Below are 19,656 nucleotides of genomic sequence, written 5' to 3'. Positions count from 1 at the left end.
TTAAAATGGGTTGGCTATAGATATTCTTCAAACAATTTATTTTCCTTTAGTAAAATTCCTTGATTCCTATTAGATTGTAAGCTCCAACAAGCAGTGCCCTGATATGTTCTTTATTATTGGTTTTCAATAATAATAACATGCTATATGTAGTTTTACTCTCTACCCTGCTAGAAAGTGCTACAGGATTTGACGAAGCTGCAGAAATAACACATAATAGGGTTTTTCGTTTCTGGTTTAGCTAGTGCTGAATGGGACAGAGACATTCAGTACATTATCTGTAAGAACTGCACAGTGTAACTGAGTAGTCTGCTATCCCCATGCTCTGAGTGGCAGAACATCTACACCTCCAGTCCAGGCTAGTGGCAGGTGTCCAGCAGCTCCAGAGAGAGAAAAAGAGGGAGGTGGGAGTGTGGAGAGAAGAGAAGGGGGAGGCAGGTACCCCTGCTCTGGCTATCAATCAGTCAGTCAGATACAAGCACTGCCCTCTTCTTCTACACACTTTGCTTGCAACTGACTTCCCCAGGGACAGCCAAAGAGCTCCATTCTGAAGTGCAGGACTGCACAGTACAACAGACACTGGATTATTAATTACTCAGTCTGCTGGGACACAGCTAGCCACACACAGTGACAGCCCATGAAGGTGAGTTATCTGTGCATTTAGTGCAAGTTACTATTAAGAGGAAGAACAGGGAGTACAGTGAACTCGAAGAGAAAATCCTGAGTAACTCTACAATGAACATGATTTACTAAAAAAAACCCACAAGGGTGAGTATACAGCAAATATCCAGGTAACAGGAATTACTTTATGATTTGCTAATGCTAATTTAATACAGAGCTTGCATTTATTAAAATATCAGTTGTAGAGTAAAGTTTTTAATTGGAATTCATGGTTATTACTTGATACTTCTGTTGTGGTGACAGGTTTGGGACACTGAAAGTCCTCTTAATTAAAATGTTACAATTGCATTTCTTCTGCTATATTCCTGCATATTTCTGCATGACTTGGAAAACAGGTATGCCTTTTCTAATGACATTATATCTAAACAATACATAAAACATCAGACCAATAATGATAGCACACTGATTAGCAATGATTATACGTTATATATTTGGGCAATGTACAAGGATATCAGATTTTATTCTACAGCTACATTTTGCTTTTCTGAAATATAAAATTATGCAAGTGCAACAATATTTAAATATGCAGCTCTCATCAATCAGTTACAATTTAGGCCGCAATGTAAATTTTTTAGCGTGGAGGTGGAAAAGCCCTTTAACTTTGCCGAAACTGGCAGTTTAGCTTTGGATGAACAATCTGGAATGAAGCATCAACTGGCTTACTACATGTCTTGTTAACTTCTGCATCATTATCTCCACACTAGAAGTCTTGGATCTTCCCCTTTTCCCCAAATCAGTTATAAAACAAACTGTGAGAGTCTCATTCCTCCCGTTACATTTTCTATAATGTAATATAAATATTGAATTCACTAGTGAAAATGTAATTTAGCCAAAAGAGCATTTGTGGCCACAGCGAGAAAAGCAGATATAGGGGTATTGGTGTTGGAGTCTACAAAGGATTCAAAAAGCTAACATGGGTTATTTGTTAAAATATCTCATATAATAGCTGCCATTATTGCCCCTCAGCCACCTATTAGATTTGAATCGTGTGCTGGAAAATAAGAGATAAAGGGTGAATGTTTCAGTCCCATTGTTGCTACAAGAAGTTCTTAATTTACATGCAATGAAACATAAGTTTTATATAAATGCAAACACATAATAACTGAATTATAAACCTAGAATACTATACATTTAAATTGAACAGACTATGAATAGTAAATATTTATCCCTATAGCTGCTAAGAAACTACAAATCCCAGCAGTATAGCTTTTATAAGCAAACCAGCCAATGGTAATAAAGAATATACTGAGAGCTCTTTTACACTAGTTGATGGCAGAACTTTTATTTTCTCATTATCTGGAAGACCCTGATTTACCTTGATATATAAAATGTACATCGAATCCACATTGCCTCAAAGCAATTCTAATTTTTAATTTACATAGAGCTGTCCACTTCATTGGCACTGCACAAAGTAAAAGATACATACAAATGTGTATATTAGCAAATACATAAAGTGGCAAGTACATACACAGTTATATGACAAAAACATTCATAGCAGAAACAAGATACAATAGAAAAGGATGTTCTGCCTTTATAAGCTTACAGTCTAGAGGATTGGATCATTTGCCTCACAGTAGCTAAAAAAATAACATTATATTACAAGAGTTAATCCCATAAACATTATGTATGAAATATTATCTTTGCATTGAGACCTAAACTATGTGAAACAATAATATACTTTCTAGAGTTTGGCACAGTGTACATCAAGTCATTTTATTTCTTATTGGGGTGGCAGGTGGCGCTCTTGCATCAGCTCACCCAAGAAATAAGAATTCCGTGCAAATGTACAGTATAAAAGGCAAGGTTTCTTAAAGGCATCACTTCGATATATTCCAAAAGTCATAATAAATATATGTGCCATTTTTCTATGAGCAATTTATATGGTATATATGAATTCAGGAGTAGTCATATTTGTATACTACATATGCAATCTCTGCTTCCTTTTTGTAATACTGCAAACAACTTAGTAGTATTTTACTGCTCCATCTCACAATGTATCTGACTACCCACCACTCATGTGAGTGATATCTTATCTAAACAGTTATATAGCAAGAAGGCTGAGAGAACTTGAAACCTCCATGAATGTCTAGTAGTAATGTACAAATCTTTATATTTAATACTTTGTCAAAAATGTGAAAGGACAAGTACATAAAAAGGTTAAAGCCATGTCAACAATTACTTTATTGTAAACACTGCAATAAAAATGTCATAAATGTAGGGTCCTTGAAAACATGCTCTAATTTACCTGTGTAGTGAGGTTTTACTTTGCTGTTTCATTTTAAAGCTGCTGTATTTTAAAAAAAATCTAATTAAAGCATCTCTTAGTACTTCCTTATGTTACAATGTATTAAATCTGAACATCAATTTTGATGGTCTGGAATGTATGAAATGGGCATTTAGAGGAAAGTAAAAAGCATTTACAGGGTTATGCACAAAAGGGTGAAGAGTTTGGAGAAGTCAGGAGAAGTGAACTATCTAGGCCAAAAAAACTGATTTGGAAAAATTATCCAATTCAGCTCACTTTCCAGTTCAGCTATGTTATTCTAGAGCAGGGGTGCCCATTAGCTAGATCGTGATCTACCAGTGGCTCTCAAAGCTGATGCTGGTAGATCACGAAGGGTGTGAATGGCGGCCCCTTTATTCCATTTTGGTATATTTTTTTAGCTGTGCACACATAATTACCTATTAGCCTGAGTCTGCTGAGCCAAGATCCCTGACACCTTTCTGGTGGATTCTGGTGGTTGAAGTGCTATGTATGACATCAAAGAATATTAGTTTACACAGAGAGAGAGGGGAGAGACAGACAGGAGAGAGAGCAAGGAGAGACAGCCAGAAAAGAGAGAGAGGAGAGACAGCCAGGGGAGAGAGCAAGGAGAGACAACCAAGAGAGCAAAGAGAGACAGCCAGGAGAGAAAACGAATGACAGCCAGGAAAGAGAGCAAGGAGAGACAGCCAGGAGAGCTAGGAGAGACAGCAAGGAGAGAGATAGCGAGGGAGTTTTGCAAAGTAGATCTTAACACAAAAAATTGTGGGCACCCCTGTTCTAGATCGTTCACTTCTCCTGCCCTCTCCAAACTCTTCACCCTTTTGTGAATAACCCTGTTAGTATTGAAGGACTCCCCTCCCTGTTGCATACAGCTATTTTGCAGCATTATGGAAAATTTCTGTTAAGCAAATTGTTCTTGTACTATAAAGTAAGTAAATAAAGCTTTCAGAGCATAAAAGTTTATATTTTGGTAAAGTTAGGGAGAAGATGGCATCCTGGTAAGCAAGGACAGGATTGTCCTCCGCTTTGTAAGACATCTGCTTACCTATGGCTTGCTTTAAATGCATTATTTCTAGCAGTTTTCCTGTATGGGCATTTAGTTGTAAACAGACTAATTTTAAGGCCTGGTTCACACCTGGGCGTTTTACATCGCGTTCCTACACGCTGTAAAACGCTCAACATGTGAAAAACAATGGTTGCCTATGGGCATGGTTCCCACTTGGGTGTTTTACAGCGCGTAGGAACACGCTGCAAAATGCCCTATGCCCAAAGAAGTACAGGAGCTTCTTTGGGGAGTTTTGCCGCGCGTTGCCATTGGTATTCCCGAGTGTGGATCGGGGTTAACAAAGCGGTAACCCCGAGCCACACTCGGGAATATAGCGTACAGGTCTTACCTTGTTCGCGATCCCCGCTGTGTCTTCGGCGGCTGCCGACTTTCGGGTTCTGTCCCTTGTGAGCGGCCGCGTCGCAGGGGGGCGGAGCCGGCGGGAAGTTTAAAAGTGAAACTAAAAAAAATGTGTTTTTTTTTTTAAAATAGAGAAAATAAAGGGAAAAAAAACCATACCGCCAGTGAAACGCGCGTTTCCCTAAACGAAGGAACGCTAAAAAAAACGAGCTGAAAAACGAGCATAAAAAAAATGCTCAGGTGTGAACCTAGCCTTAAACATCTTTTTTTGCAATCAACATGCACATTCTGTATATTGGATGGGCTATCCGAAGTGGGAAGTCTGTCAAATCATTGGAGAACAATAGGACACCAACCAAATACTTTCTACTAAACATAGTGACTTTAGACAGTATACAGTTTGCACCTTTGTTGTAGCAGGTACACCTGCTAATTCATAGCACTCCAAACTGTCCCTCATTTGGAGGGACTATCTCTCTTTTGGAACCAAACCCCACTGGAACCAACAATTTCCATTCAGCTCAGCTCAACTGTCTTCATCCCTATTTTACAGACAATTACATTAATGTACAATGAATTGTAACACATTGTAATTGTGATTCTGGTTGCAAATTATGACAAATGTTTAAAACATTATTGACATAACAATCCCAAATAAATAAAGCATGTCTGTACTGGTAAAAGGGACACCCTGCATTGTGCCAGTCTGGCAGTATCTGGCTGGTGTAACCTCCCATGGATTGCGTAAACCAAGGTGTATTCTAATAGATCAACTGAAATTAATTCAGCTTCTAATCAGACAACACATGAAACATTATTACTATACTATAGTTGACAGTGGTGTTCATATTCATATCTGTAAGTTTAGGTGCGATTAGGGATTCCTGCATGAGAAAATTGCGTTTTACTGCATCAGGAATCCGTATTCAAGTTAATGATCAGGTGACAGCAGCTCCATGTAAACTGCTCGCGGGCCGCGGGCCGGTACATTCGCCGCCCGGCCGGAATCTGCCGCCCGAGGCAAACGCCTTGTTTGCCTCGCGGCAGATACACCCCTGGGTGCCTGTACACATTATCTCCATTTGACTAAAAAAGTTAATTCACATTTACATGTATGGGCTATGCCAGGGCTGGTTTTACTCTCATTGTGGAGCAGAATGACAGATATGGCTCTTGATGTTTGTTTGCTTTCTTTGCCTACCATATTGTATACTCAAAATTAGGGATGTTCATATACCAAGTACTGAAGTTGGTACAAGTACAAGTACAGATACTTTTCCAGCTCCAAAACTAGACTAGAGAAAAACTCAAAAGTTATGGGACAGCTGTCATTTTTAAGGAGCATAAGGGGCTCCTGGAATTTGTGCATCCCTGTTTTAATGTATGATTTGTTTTATATACTGTATATATATTAGGGATGCACTGATACCATTTTTTCCAGACCAAGTACAAGTACTTGTACAAGTACTCACAGATACAATTACTGACTAATGATTTTAGGACAGTGGTTTAGTGCCAAGGCCCGGTCCCAAATGAACATAACTTTTGGGGAAAAAAATATTCATGCATTTCATACTGTAGACTAACATAGGTTGCAAAACCTTATAAAAACATTCTGTAGTCCTTGTGGCCAACCCATGGCCCTTGGTATTTGTGTAGCCCTCGGACCTGAGCAGTCAGTAAAGGAAGCATTAATTTCTAAAGGAGTAATACCAGTGATCTCCAGTAGACTCCTGTAGCATGTCCACAGTCTTTCACTGTCTTCTGCAGCTTGTCTCCAGTCTCCAACCATTCCTGTAACACAGTCTCTGATTATCATCTCTTCTAGTAAGCCTGACAGTCTTCTCTAGTACTATGTATACTGAATACCTCATCCTCTACCTCATAAGTTGACAACCATAGTTCTATACCATATAGTGTTATATGGTCTTTGTAATTCTGGACAGTCCATCTTATGATTTCATCTTTCAGACCATACTGCACAACCTGGTAGGTGTTTGTTTCCTGGTTTCACAATGCAGCTTCTTGTGTTGTCTCTCCATCTCCAACCTGCTCACTGAACAACAATTCCACAAGTATTAGCAATCACATAGTAAAGATGAACCAGAAAGCAGCAGAATGATCTTCATGGCAGTGCAGTGTGCTAGATGTGTGTGACTCCCAAGACCGGCTGTAAAGAATTACAAATCCTATAGCGGAGGAAACATATTTTACAGCTTAACTCTAGGTTGATATAATAGACACAAATAATGCAGTTACCAGAGTTTGACCTGGTATCAGCTACTTGCAGTCCTTGTACAGCAGGACTGAAGTGTGAGAGGAATAAGCAGCAGAAGCCAATCAGTTCATGTGCTGACAAGAAGCATGCTGATAGGAGGAGAAAGCAGAGTAACAGAGAGATGAGCTTCCGCTTTCACTGTCCAGTCACAGGCCTGAAGCAGGTTCAGGGCAATCCGGGCTCAGAGGAAGTGGGTTGAATGATGTTGACTATCAGACTGAGGGCACCATGTGATGAAAAAGAAAAATGTTTATTTTCTCTTTTAAAAGGCTATTATTTTGAACTTGTTATTTTGGGCTAGAGTTCTGCTTTAACTGTTTATTTAGCTGTTTGCCTGGAGTTTCTCTTTAGGTAACTGAACTTTTTAACATTTGCTTAGTTGCATTGATTCTCTAGTAGCATTGACAGTTCCAAATTGGTATCACTCATCAGCTGGAGTTACTGTTTAACGTGAACAATGATAATAGAATTTACCAGCCACATTTTTGCTTGCACCACCAGAAACGTATGGCCAGTATTAGGGATTTGCATTAATTTGCTATAATAGTGATGGTTGTCACGGGCTTGAAATGGAAAGCAAGTAATCTTTCCATTCCGTTGCTTGATATTTCCACAATATCTGTACTGCTGATTTGATCTTCTTTGATCAATATTTATCCTAAAGCTCAAATGGATTCCCGGCAAAGGCTTACTAAGATGTTATGGAGGGGGTCACATGGCAGAAAAGTGTAAACCTTTTGATGTGTCCTATCCCATTACTTAAGCTATATAGATAAATGCCCAATAATTCATTTGGAAAGCATTAATAGGATTTCTTCTTGGACAAAGAAGATATTCTTTGATATAAACCCTTAAAATATTTTTATTTTTAACTAGCCATAGTGAACGGTTTTGGCAGTCAGGCTTGTAATGATGTCAGAACATTAAAGCTTGAGACTCAACAACTATCTTTTGTGTCTTAGCAACATCAACACATGAAAGTGTTGTTGGGGGTTCATTTAAAGAGAACCCACCACGAAAGAACATATTCAATAGTCCAAGCATTAGGGTTTTTATCAACTCCAGATGTTCCATCAGACTTATTACTGTTATCTATTTAATTCTTATTTCACTTTGTTTGAATCAGAGGTGACAGTTACTGGCCTGCTAGCTGCCTCTTCTCACACACTGTTTTCCAAATTCCAAGAGTGGAATAACTGAGGTCAGGCAGTTGATAGTGATGCAAACGCCAGCCTTCCACTGACCTCTGACCACCATAATGTATTGATAAGTAAGCCTAATCACAACAGGTTAAATTTAAAGGCCATAGACTACTCAAAGAAAGTCTAAAATTGTTATCCTGAGCATGTGTTGCTAGCTAAATCTCTGCACCTACAGGTATTGCTGTGAACAGACTGAATTCGGAGCCTGAAAAAAGGGTAGGATGAGCTATAGATAGCTGCACAATAAAATATAGTAACATACGACTGTCCATAAGACAAGACACAAGAAACAGACGTGTAACAGCATAAAAAGACCAGGTGGTCCATCCAGTCTAACCTTTTTAAAAAAAAAATCAGATAGTATTTATTAACTTTTTTTTTTGCAAGTACAAAAAAAACAATGCAAAAGGTAAAAACATTCAAAAGAAATACATAAATAAGCAAAAAGGAAAAAGAGTGGAAGGTAATAAGCATTAGACTACATCAGAAATGATAAATGAAAGGACATGTACATAGCCTCTATACAAGACAAATTTAGGCAAATGGGGTTGTATGGTGACCATGAAAGAGGAATGGGGTGAGAGCTGGTATCGTCCATCAGGGAGATCAGATAGGCACCAAAGCAGGGTGAAAAGACAGCCACGTCTGATAAGTTCAAATGCTATAATTCTATCTAGTTCCACCATCCAATCAGAAACCTTTGGAGGAAATGGCGAGATCCACTTACGTACAATGAGACAGGTGGCTATAAATAGCACTCGTTTAAGAGCCAGCAATAGAAGGGGATCAACATTTAGATAATCAAAGACACCCAGAAGACATAGAGGGGGGGGAGGCAGTCAATGTAACATTAAAAACAGAATTAAGATTTTTTAAACCTTTTTACCCGAGGTTTATGTTTGTCCCATCCATGTTTAACCCCTTCATGTGCCGACAGTCGGCTCTACAAGTTTAAACAGACTCCCGGCGGCAAAAGTCGCCGGGAGTCTGTTTAAACAGCCCTGATGCTGGCGACGTACACTGTACGTCGTCAGTCACGAAGGGGTTAAATTCACTGACTGTTATTGGACTCCTTTTCTAGAAGTCTGTTCCAAGCATCAAAAATGGTTTAGGTTTTCCCACTGTCGGGCCACACTGTTTACTCATTTTGCAATTGTCTGAAATAAGTGCCCCAAATATTTTTCCTCTGTAGTTCTTTCCAAACTATATCCCCAATATTGTCTTTATCTTTTTCTCTAAATGCATAATTTTGCATTTAGAAATGCTGAAAATTATGCATTCTAGAAATGCTGAACTGCAATTTCCAATGCTTTGACCAATCTTCCAGCAATGTCAAATAATGTTCCATGTTACAAACACCTCCAGGAATATCTACTCTATTATGTCATCAGCAAAAAAAACATACCTAACCCGCCAAACCTTCAGTCGTATCACTTACAAATATATTAAATAAAACAGGACCAGGTAAAGAGCCTCGTAGTCCCCCACAAATGACTGGTCTATGTTCCGAAATAACCCTATTCACTGATAGCTATACTTTAGCCAACAGCATATCCACTGAACCACCCAAGGGTTAAGTCCTAGCTTGTACAACTTTTAATGAGATTATTATGTGGAACTGTATCAAATACTTTGCTGAAATCAAGATTTACTATGTCCACAGCACCACACTAGTCCAAAACATTTGTGATATAGGCATGACATTCAGTCAGAGTAGTCTGACATAATCTGCCCCTAGTAAGCCCATGCTGCTTTGGGTCCAGCAAGTTGGAGCAATTAGGCTATGTGTGCAAAAACTCCACTTTTGTTCCAATTTTTTTCTCTAGTTCCAATGTATCACCCCCTATTATGTCTTAAAGACTATCTCCAGATAAAAAAATAGCTACCCTTGCAGTGGGGATACCCCTGCACTTTTATCAAGGGGGATTCTTTAAAGCAGATTTACTTACTATACTATATTTACTTTACTGATCCCTGCTCCAAAACTTTTGCTCACAGCCTCTTCTCCCTTCCGCTCCTACGGACGATGTGCAGTCCATAGCTGATGAGAATGCTAAAGGACAAACCACAGCCGGATCGGAGGGGAAAGACGTGAGTGCCGAAGCCCGGGGGAACAGGGATCAGGTAAGTTAATTTATAAGAATGAACCTAGACTATTTCTAAAGCAAAGAAGGATCATTTGTATGTTTCTGTTTTTGAAAATAGTCCAGAGGCATTGAAGCAAAATAAGCTAAAATTAAAGTTGGGCCAATGGTTGATGTAATGGAGTAAAGTGTAAGCAGTCTATTTAAGGATACCTACTGCAACTCAGCAGACTCATTGGCTATAGCTGTGAATTTTGAACTAAAGGATTGGTATATTATCATTGTATACATGGCAAATAAAAATCATATTTTAAGATTCTTGTTATAAGTATTTGTGTTTTGCATTATGTATATCACTAGACTTAGTTGTTAGTAAAAACAAAAGCTGGCCTCTGTGCATCAGTAAGTGTATCATTGCACCAGCCTTCAGGGCTTGTTGCAAATTATATTTATATCTCTGGATATTCTTTCCAAGAATGCTTTTTTCAGCATCTTTGTTACACTGCTTGTAGAGAACTCTTGTGTGAGTATGTGCTCTTCAAACAAGTAACCAAAGCCCACATCTTTGCAAATTTCAGTTTACATATCGGGATCTAATAGGTGCTGTAAAAGTTGATCACTAAAACAATATTATGGAAACGTGGCAACAAAAAAAGAGCAATACATACTAGGAAAGTGAACTAACATAAAAAAAAAACATTCTTCTCCAAAGATAAGAGACATGTTGTTCCATTTGTAAAGATAGATAAGAAGGGGGCTGTATTCTAAGTACTGACTAGACATCAGCAGAATAATTTCTGTCCTGTGATAGTCACTGCCTTAGTCTGCCAAGTGCTACATAAGGCAGAAAATGGAAGCCTGTGTGCTGTCATAGCAGTCAGATGTAATGTTTTGTGATCATGGTACACCCTATGTTTTTTACATATTAGTGTAGTCCTAGTTTATATCACTCTCCACTATCCTTTTCTAGTTAATCTTACTTCAGACATCTTGGATGACACAGGCTAAGAAATCAAAGAATTTCTAACCTTTAAAGGAGAACTATGGCTAGGGCTCCTTCCCCTCTGTCATCAGCGATCCACAATCTTTTTAGTATGTCAGTATCACACAGGGCAGGGAGAGAGAGAGGGGGGGAAGGAGCCCTCTCTCTCTCTTCAGCATTTACTACAAATGGGAAAGTCTATATATGGTAAATGGTGTCACTGGGGATCCCTGCAGACTGGCAAGCATCCGATCTGCAGGGATCTCCAAGAAGAACATCTGCTGTATGCCTAAAACTTGGATTAAAGTACACAAGACTCTACTTCTTTATTTTTGGTGAGTTAAGCTTTCTGTGGATCTTTTCATGCCAGCAAGCCACACCCCTACACACTGATTCTAGTAAGGTGTTTACTTGTAAAAGGGGGCTATTGAAATATAGTGAATTAACAAGAGATAAGGTATAGTAAAAAATCAAAATACTGCATTTTAAAGAAGCACAATGGACATGACAGAGTATGTAATGGCTAACTGAATGTGACAACTAATGCTGCTTTCTAGAATGCCACAATCCCTTTAAAGAGCAAAAACATGCTAAAAGTTAAACCAAACTGTTGCTGTACTAACATTAGAAAATTCACTCAATGTACCTTTTTTACGTTTTGGATAGAGATAGGGAAGGGTTAAAAACTCTGGATTTTTGTTTGCTGTCTGTGATCCAACTAGAGATGTACCTTCACTTCATGTAGACACACCTAAATGTGAGAGGTTATCACCTCAACAAGTATCCCCATTAGAGCTCTTCCCCTCAATTCCTGTTCCATTATCATTTCAAATTTCTTTCCCTCTATTTCTGTTCTGTGGCAATTCTAAATTTCTAATAATTGATTATAAGAAACATCGCCTTTTTGTATGTGATAGGCAACATTGAGGCTGCAGTGGCTGCGTTTCTGAATTCTTCTACAGCAAATGTTCTTGGATCATCAGATCCCTGACAAAAGGGGTTTGGTGGCTTGGAGTAGTACAGTGATATGTTGATGAAAATTTGTAGTACTCAGGTAGGCTGTGCTTCTTTTATGCATCCCAAGGCTTCACTTTTCATTGTGGAACTAATTCATTTTTATCACTTATTATCAGTACAATGTATTACTAGTTGATGTATCCTCTGGTGAGTGAGATTTCTCCTTCACTCTCCTAGGATTGTTGCTTTTTATTACATATTACTTGTACAAATTGATTTCAATTAATGTTTCTGTCTTGTAAGATGTTTTTTTCCTCTGTGCTTATTATGGTTTTATTATTTATTATTAGTACAGTTTATTATCGGTTAACCTTTCTCTACAATGAGTGACTATCCTCCAATGTCTTCAGGCATTCCATCCTAAGGCCAGCCTTATTGTAATTTTGACTGGATTGTACCTTTAATGGAAACCATGCAATTGGTCTTGCTATTCCATCTAGCAATACATATACATAGAGCAGGGATAAGCACACTCCAGCTGTGGTGCAACTACCAATCCCATTAGAAATTGCAAAACTCTGACAGGATTTGTACTTTTAGCATGGCTGGAGGACTGGAGTTTGCCTAGTTCTGATGTAGAAGATGCTGTAAGTTTATAGCTCTCTCTCCCATGTCATAGTTCTCTAGCAGTCCCTAAACAGCACATGTAAAAAACACTAGAAATCACAATTTGTGTGGTAAAGTCCATTTTTCACAGTCTTTCTGAATATGCCAGATAATTGACTAAAGTATTATTTTTTCTATTGGCTGAGGTCAGTAATACATAATTGCAGTGAATAGAAAAAGATGTGATGTAGAGCACAAATGAAAAAGAAAAGAAAAGTAGATATTTAGATTGAGTTTTCACAGCTGCTACCTAGGGAATTGCTAACGATTCGTGACAAGAGGGAGGGAACAATAAAGAGATACTGCAGTCTCTATCTTCCAGTATTGTTATATGGGATGACAAGGGGAATGACATGGTTCACATTCAGTATCCCCCGTTCAGCCACAGATGCTGATCTCACAACATTCAGGTAGCCTTCTATAGTATTAAATAATCTACATAATGAATATGGTTTTATATAGCATTCAATCTACAACACTATATACACAATCACTGAACTTGAACTGTTGCTAATGTAAGGAAATGTGCATCTGTAAGCATGAGTTTTGTTTATATGCTGAATGTCTTAGTTCTAATATAGCCTGCATATATTAAACATGTTCTTTTTTTCTTTAAAAATATTTTCAGCCTGACTCCACAAAGCACAGAAGAATGGAAAAGAAGCCGGCAATTTTTTGTTTACTATTTCTACTTCTAATGGATGGCTGCAGATTAGAACATGTAAAGAGTAAGTTAAACATGTTCCTGTTTTTGTAGGAATAAAGATAAATAAAGATACAAAATGTATGTCCAGCAGCCATTAAAGGCCAACTTCAGCCAAAACTTTTTATTTTTTCGGCATATCGGTGAAGCATTTGAACCTTTGTTAGGTTTTTATTTCGGTCTTCTGCGCATATGGTGGAGATTTCCCCTCAATTCCTGTCCTGACAGGAAGTGATGACAAATCTTACCCATGGGCACACAGAAACAAAAACATATTTTAGTAAAAGAATAAAAAGGTTATACCTGTGGAGAATGTTTGTTTATGCCTTCTTGTCCAAGTGACTTCTGCAGCTCCAATTGTTTGTACGGGTGTCAGAAATGTAGCATTAGACACACTGTATATAGACATAACTATTTACGTTTTTACCTTGGTATAGAAGCTTCCATAAACCAATATCAATTCTCCCTGTATTAGAGCGACTATGCCTGTAAAGCAGTCTGGCATGTCACTAATACAGTGCACTAATCAGAAATGCTTGCTCTCCTCAGCAAGCCCCATTTATATGTTGACTTTAGTTGGGCTTTACATCAATATTGTTTTTGGGGGTGAGTGGGTTGTTGGCAGGTTTAATCACATGCTGGATTTATAAATCTATAATAGACTCCAGTGATTGGGGCTCTCCATTAGAATGTTACAGTCACAAAAGTTGGGTGTGCCAAAATATTTGTTTTGGTGGAGATGACCTTTAAATTCTACCAAGAGACATTATATCTTCCCATTGTGCATGTTCTGCTCTGTTTGTAAATTTGCAATTTCTGCCCTATCAGTATAATTAAAGTGTATAGAGCAAGAATAGTTAAGACCTCTGTCAAGTTTTTTTCTGTCTCTTTGGAGAGACTTCCCCTCTCTTCCTGGAGATGCAATAAGAAGTGAGAGGAAATATCTTAAAAGTGAGTGGAAATTCCCTCAGCTAGCCTGCAAACAAACTTTGCATAATTCATGCTACTTTCAATATCTGTGCCAGTGAAAATAGGGCAGTGTATACCATGATTCCAGAATGGCTTCCTTTCTAGTCATGCAAATGAAAGCATTAGCGTGCATTTGCACAGCACAGAAACATGTGATAGAAGGTTGTAGATGTGCCAAGAAGAACTATGCACAGACTGAGTCTGGCTACAAGGTATTATATAATGCTCAGATTAAATGTAAATTGGGTTAACTTTAGCATTGTGGCAATATTTTCTTGCCAATATCAACACTTTAGTGACTAGATTTGCATTTCGAAGGAGCGTATTGAAGGAGAACTATGGGGTCAGTGTTTTTCCCCATAGTTCTCCTTAGGGTAACGGGAGGACACAAACTAGCGTCCTTCCGTTGCCGCAGCCGGAGCGGATCCCGACGTAGCTGACGGGATCCGCCCAGCTGTGTGAGTGACAGCTGGCTATGCCTATCTAGAGGCAGAGCCAGCTGAACCCGCCCCCTCCCCCGTCCGTTCCGCCAGTCAGCGCTGGCAGATCGGAGCGGGGAGAGGGGAATCTAGCCCCTCCACCTGTCGCCAGTCAGCGCTGTGACAGGATCGAGAGGTGAGCGAACCTGGTATGTGTTCGCTCACCTCCCGATCTACTGAGCCGACCTGTGACAGTCTCATTGTCACAGGTCGGCTAGAACTATGAGGTGGGTGGAAAACACTCATCTCATAGTTCTCCTTTAAATATGGCTAAGTGAACCACTAATTTGCTCATTACTTTTGATACTTTTTATTTTACCAAGAGTAGGGCACATCATTGGCTAGATGTAAAGCAGTAGTGACCAGCACAGTTGAATAGAGGACCAAAAGGATTGAGGGGTAATGTCAGAACATTAATGAGTGCATGTGTCTCCTTGAACTTCACTTGCTCACAATACTTCCATTGGTTGATTTCTGACATAATGTATAGGCTAATTTTAGGTGCTGCAGCAATAAAGCACATTTGGATTGTGTAATAAGTTGAACTGATTCAAGCACCTGCTTAATATATTGAATGAAGAAGGTTTCATTTACAGCTCCAAAGACCAAAATATGGCACTTGTAAAGGTCAGTGTCATTAACAGTAGGATTACAAGAGGCTCCGGAAGGTTTATGCTTCCTCTTCTTTCTAGCAGTCTTGTTCATGAATCACTCACATCTGATTTTGTTTTTCCTTCCTGGTAAATAAAGTGAATTAGTCAGTCCAGGCATGAAGTTAAGAGATGAAAAGAAATGTAATTAATCTACATTTACAAAATAAGATAATTAGAAATCTGCAAAACTTGATAGTTGAATGTATAGTTTGCAAATGTAGTCTTGTGCACTTTATTGCAATAGATATGAATAAAGGGTAATTGTTTGACAATGTTATACATTTCATATAGCTCCAACATATACATCATGCTTTACAGGGTACACAAAATCAACACATAATGTTCTACCCCTAAAGGAACTAATGTTAAAATTCATCATCAATCCATTCTGATCAGCAAGCATCATGTCCTTGAATTAATGGTCACATGCATCTTTCAGGGATCCATCAATATTCATAATAATGTATGTGAAGTGAGAATTATAGAGTTAATTTCTGTAACGAGCCCCTTGCTCGCTCGGTTCCACTCTCCCGGCACTCCTTAGGTTTCAGACCGCAGCGTCTGATATTTCGGACATCCGATAATTTGGGATTCGAACTTCAGCTATGTGCTGTTCGTATCCAGTGGTAAAAGCTCAGAACAAACACCAGGCAGGCTGTATGTAAGTTCAAACAGGAATCACGTTTATTGGATCCAACATATACATCATGCTTTACAGGGTACACACAATCAACACATAATGTTCTACCCCTAAAGGAACTAACGTTAAAAAAAAACACATTGTAAGGCAGAGGTTAAAATTGGATTATACCAAACCAATGATATGCAATTCATACAACTTCAGTTTAGGCCTTCTGCCACTCTTTAACTGATTGCACACACACAAATAAAGAATAATTGAAGCTTACCTATCTAATGCTAGCAAAAGGAGAAGTATGGTGTGTGAGAATTAGCTTCAAATAGCTTCAAATAGTAGAGCTTTAAGGATGCATCCACTCACTGGAATCTTCCTTTAAGGGCTTCCTTGCCAACTGTTTTAAAAGAAAGTTCACAAAACAATGCAGGGGTTCTTCATCCCTCCCAAGTCTCTGAAATCTCCCGGATCCTTAGCCAAAGCCAGAAAACCTGGGAAGAACCACAAAGCCAGCTCTTTCTAGTTAAAGGTTTTCTGGAACCACTCAGCCCGCTCAGCCCCTCTGGCTGAGAGTCCTAGGTGACTGTATTGCCAAATGACAACATAGCATTGTCACATGCATCTTTCAGGGATCCATCAGCAAGACTAACCAAAAGAACAGAAGGGTGCTCTTTTGCAGAACTAAAACCTCATAAGTGTATTTCCACTTTTGCTGTCAAACTTGAGAGAACTACCACTTTATATTTGTTGTGTGCAAAGATCCCAACCTGAAAAAAGCAATTTCAGGGAGGTGCCCTTCTCATTTCAGGGAGGTGGCCCCTGAACTGATGGCAGATAGCCCTGGAAGCAACATCTTCTTTGCTATCTGCTGTTTTTTTGTTTTTTTTAGTATTCTGACAGCTGCTGCCGTCATAAAAATACTTAATAGGAATGAATAGCTAGATTGCGATTGGCCATTTCATTTTGCAATATCCAATAGCAAGCTGGCTATTGCACCCGTCCACTGCTGCTGTCAATTACTAGAAGAGGACCTGATGGGCGGTGGCAGTGGGCGGGTGCAATAGATAGTCCGCTATTGGCTGTTGCAAAGTGAAATAGCCAATAGCAATCTAGCTGTGCATTCCTATGAGAGTATGAGAGTTGGGATGTCTGTATGCGTTTCCATTCCCACAGCATACTGAAAAAAAACTTACAAAAAATATTTCTTACAGTTTAGATGTGTACTTGGTGAAGGCCTTTGTGCACATTCCAGGCTACTCTGAGTAATTTAAAAGTGAAAGTAGTGGGACAAATTGAGGGACAGACTGAGTTTGCTCTCATTAACATACAATGCTCTAGCCGACCTGTGACAGTCTCATTGTCACAGGTCGGCTAGAACTATGAGGTGAGTGGAAATCACTCACCTCATAGTTCTCCTTTAAGTCTTTAACTCTTTGCTAAAACAGACCATGATCAAATCTAGTTACAACTGATAATGAAATCTGGCAGCTTAGTACAGACAGGGTTAATTAACATCTACAAGGGGAGGGAAGCAAGGTACAATTTTTAAGCAAGTAAAAATCACTAAAAAATGTAAGCAGCAATTTTTTATTTTTTAGTTGCATAAGTTATTCAATATGAATATGAACACGTAACACATTTAAAATAGGTGATATCCCAATTTGGCTGTGGAAGTACAGATACACTTTAAGTGTTAGTAAGTTTATACAATATTTGGAAACATAACAAAAGTGCTGTAACCAAGAGCAGCCTGTGAGAAATTGTTCTAACTGATTTAAACTGGTGAAAAGTGAAGCTGAATGAACCCCTTAAGGACAAAGGCCTTTTTTTCATTTTTTGTTTACATGTTATAGTCCACATTTTAGGCCTGCATCAAATCTATGCATCAAGTCTATGTAGCATAGAGTGCTTGGTATTCTAATGCCTAGCCCAAAGCATGGATAGCAGAGGTTCACTTTAAGGAAGAATATCGTCCTCGTCCTGTAAGCCTTCAGCTGCAATGCCATTAGGATATTAAAAGTCTGTTCTTTTCATGGTCATGATATGATTGGATAAAGGAGGTTTAAAGGCTTCCTAAATGTTTTCTTGTTAAGTATATAAAGAGTTGCCTGCATTGGACATTTTGAAATGTCGTAGTTATACTTGTGTGGTTTTGCATGTTTTTCATTCTTTACTCCCAACTATAATATTTCTTCTTTACTACATCAATGTTCAATTTGGCTTCAATGTTCAATTGAAGAAAGGCTTCCAAAAGAGGCTTATTATCTAAATATATTTGTTCAGATTGTTCTGATTGTCCATTATGTAAGTTTGGTTTGAAGATAGTTACATAGTTACATAGTATTTGAGGTTGAATAAAGACATAAGTCCATCAAGTCCATTTATGAGCAGGTGTGTGCGTGTATATGAGTCCATGTGTGATTTTTCTCTTAGCAGTACCTGTACCCCTGTATATTATGGTCTCCAAGGAACTCGTCCAGGAGTCTCTTGAATGATTCAACACTTAGCTGAAATCACTTCCTGCGGCAGCGAGTTCCAGCCATTAACCGCTCTAACTGTGAAGCACCCCTTGCTCCCTGTATGTTGAAAATTTTTTTCCACCAATTTTTGGTTGTGCCCTCTGGTCTTTGTTACGGAGCTGACCGTAAACAGTTTGTTACTAAGGTTGCTGTCACCCTTGAATAGTTTATACATGAAAATCATGCCCCCCCTTAATCTCCTAACCTCCAACGAGAACATATTTAATTTTAACAACCTTGTGTCATAGTTTAGATCCTCGAACCCCTTAATGAGTCTGTTGGCCTCTTCTGGACTTTTTCCAGCTCAAGGACATCCTTTCTGAGTATCGGTGATCAAAACTGGACCGCATACTCCAGATGTGGCCGAACCAGTCATCTGTAAAGTGGCAAAATTATAGACTTGTCCCTGCAATTAATTCGCTTCTTAATGCAAGACAGGACTCTGCTTGCTTTGTTTACAGCAGCCTGTAAATGTATAATTAAATTTTGTGTAAATCTTAAGGTAATTTGTTTTGTTTGTGCATCACATAGATGACGTTCTCTTCAGATGGGTTTCGAAAACCATCAATAGAAGACTTATCTTCTATTTTGTGTATAATTATCTGATAAAGTTTTGCAAAATATCAAAGAGTTTACATAATTATTGTTCATCCTCTTAAAAGTAATCTGCGCTAAAGTAAAAAGCTGTGTAGGAAGCATTGAACAGCTCCCACTTGTTCCCATCTACATGGTACTTTCAGGGTTTGTCATATGGACTGAAATTGCTCTGCCACGGAATACTGTCAATGAGAATAATGGTGTTTGTACTGAATGTACCATTAGCTCCTAAAATTAATCTAGATAAATATAGACACAGCAATAACTTATGTTAATTGGCGAGCTGCTGCCTATTAATTGTTTTACCATTTACAGTTAAAGGGTAATTATAAGTAAACAGCTACTTGCACAGTTCAAATATATACTGTAGTTATGAACTGTATTACCAGCCAGGCCCTGACCATTTATTCTGTTTCACTACAATCCAGTCAACACTGAGCACTGTGCAGTGTAGTAGAACCTGATTGGCTTAGGCCTTTTTATAAGGACTTCAGGTGTATAAGAGCAGTGTGTACATCAACAAAGGTTGCTGAAAGCTTTGCAAGCTGAAGCCTGTGTGAACAAGGCATTACAGGGCTACAACA

General features: G+C 38.7%; 1 protein-coding gene across 1 annotated transcript in view; it reads left to right on the top strand.

Moving 5' to 3' along the window:
• Positions 1–494: 494 nt before the first annotated feature.
• CHRDL1 (chordin like 1) overlaps positions 495–19,656 on the top strand; it is a 52,513-nt gene continuing 33,351 nt past the window's right edge. Inside the window, exons 1-2 of the mRNA XM_018568535.1 lie at positions 495–640; positions 13,147–13,246. Of these exons, the coding sequence (XP_018424037.1) occupies positions 635–640; positions 13,147–13,246 (106 nt within the window). The 5' untranslated portion in view covers positions 495–634. The remainder of the gene's footprint in view (positions 641–13,146; positions 13,247–19,656) is intronic.

The sequence above is a fragment of the Nanorana parkeri genome, unplaced genomic scaffold (assembly GCF_000935625.1).
Source record: "Nanorana parkeri isolate BGI_ZX_2015 unplaced genomic scaffold, ASM93562v1 scaffold1203, whole genome shotgun sequence".
NCBI lineage: Eukaryota > Metazoa > Chordata > Amphibia > Anura > Dicroglossidae > Nanorana > Nanorana parkeri.
The sequence above is the reverse complement of the archived record's forward strand: the minus strand, read 5'-3'. Positions and strand labels throughout refer to the sequence as shown.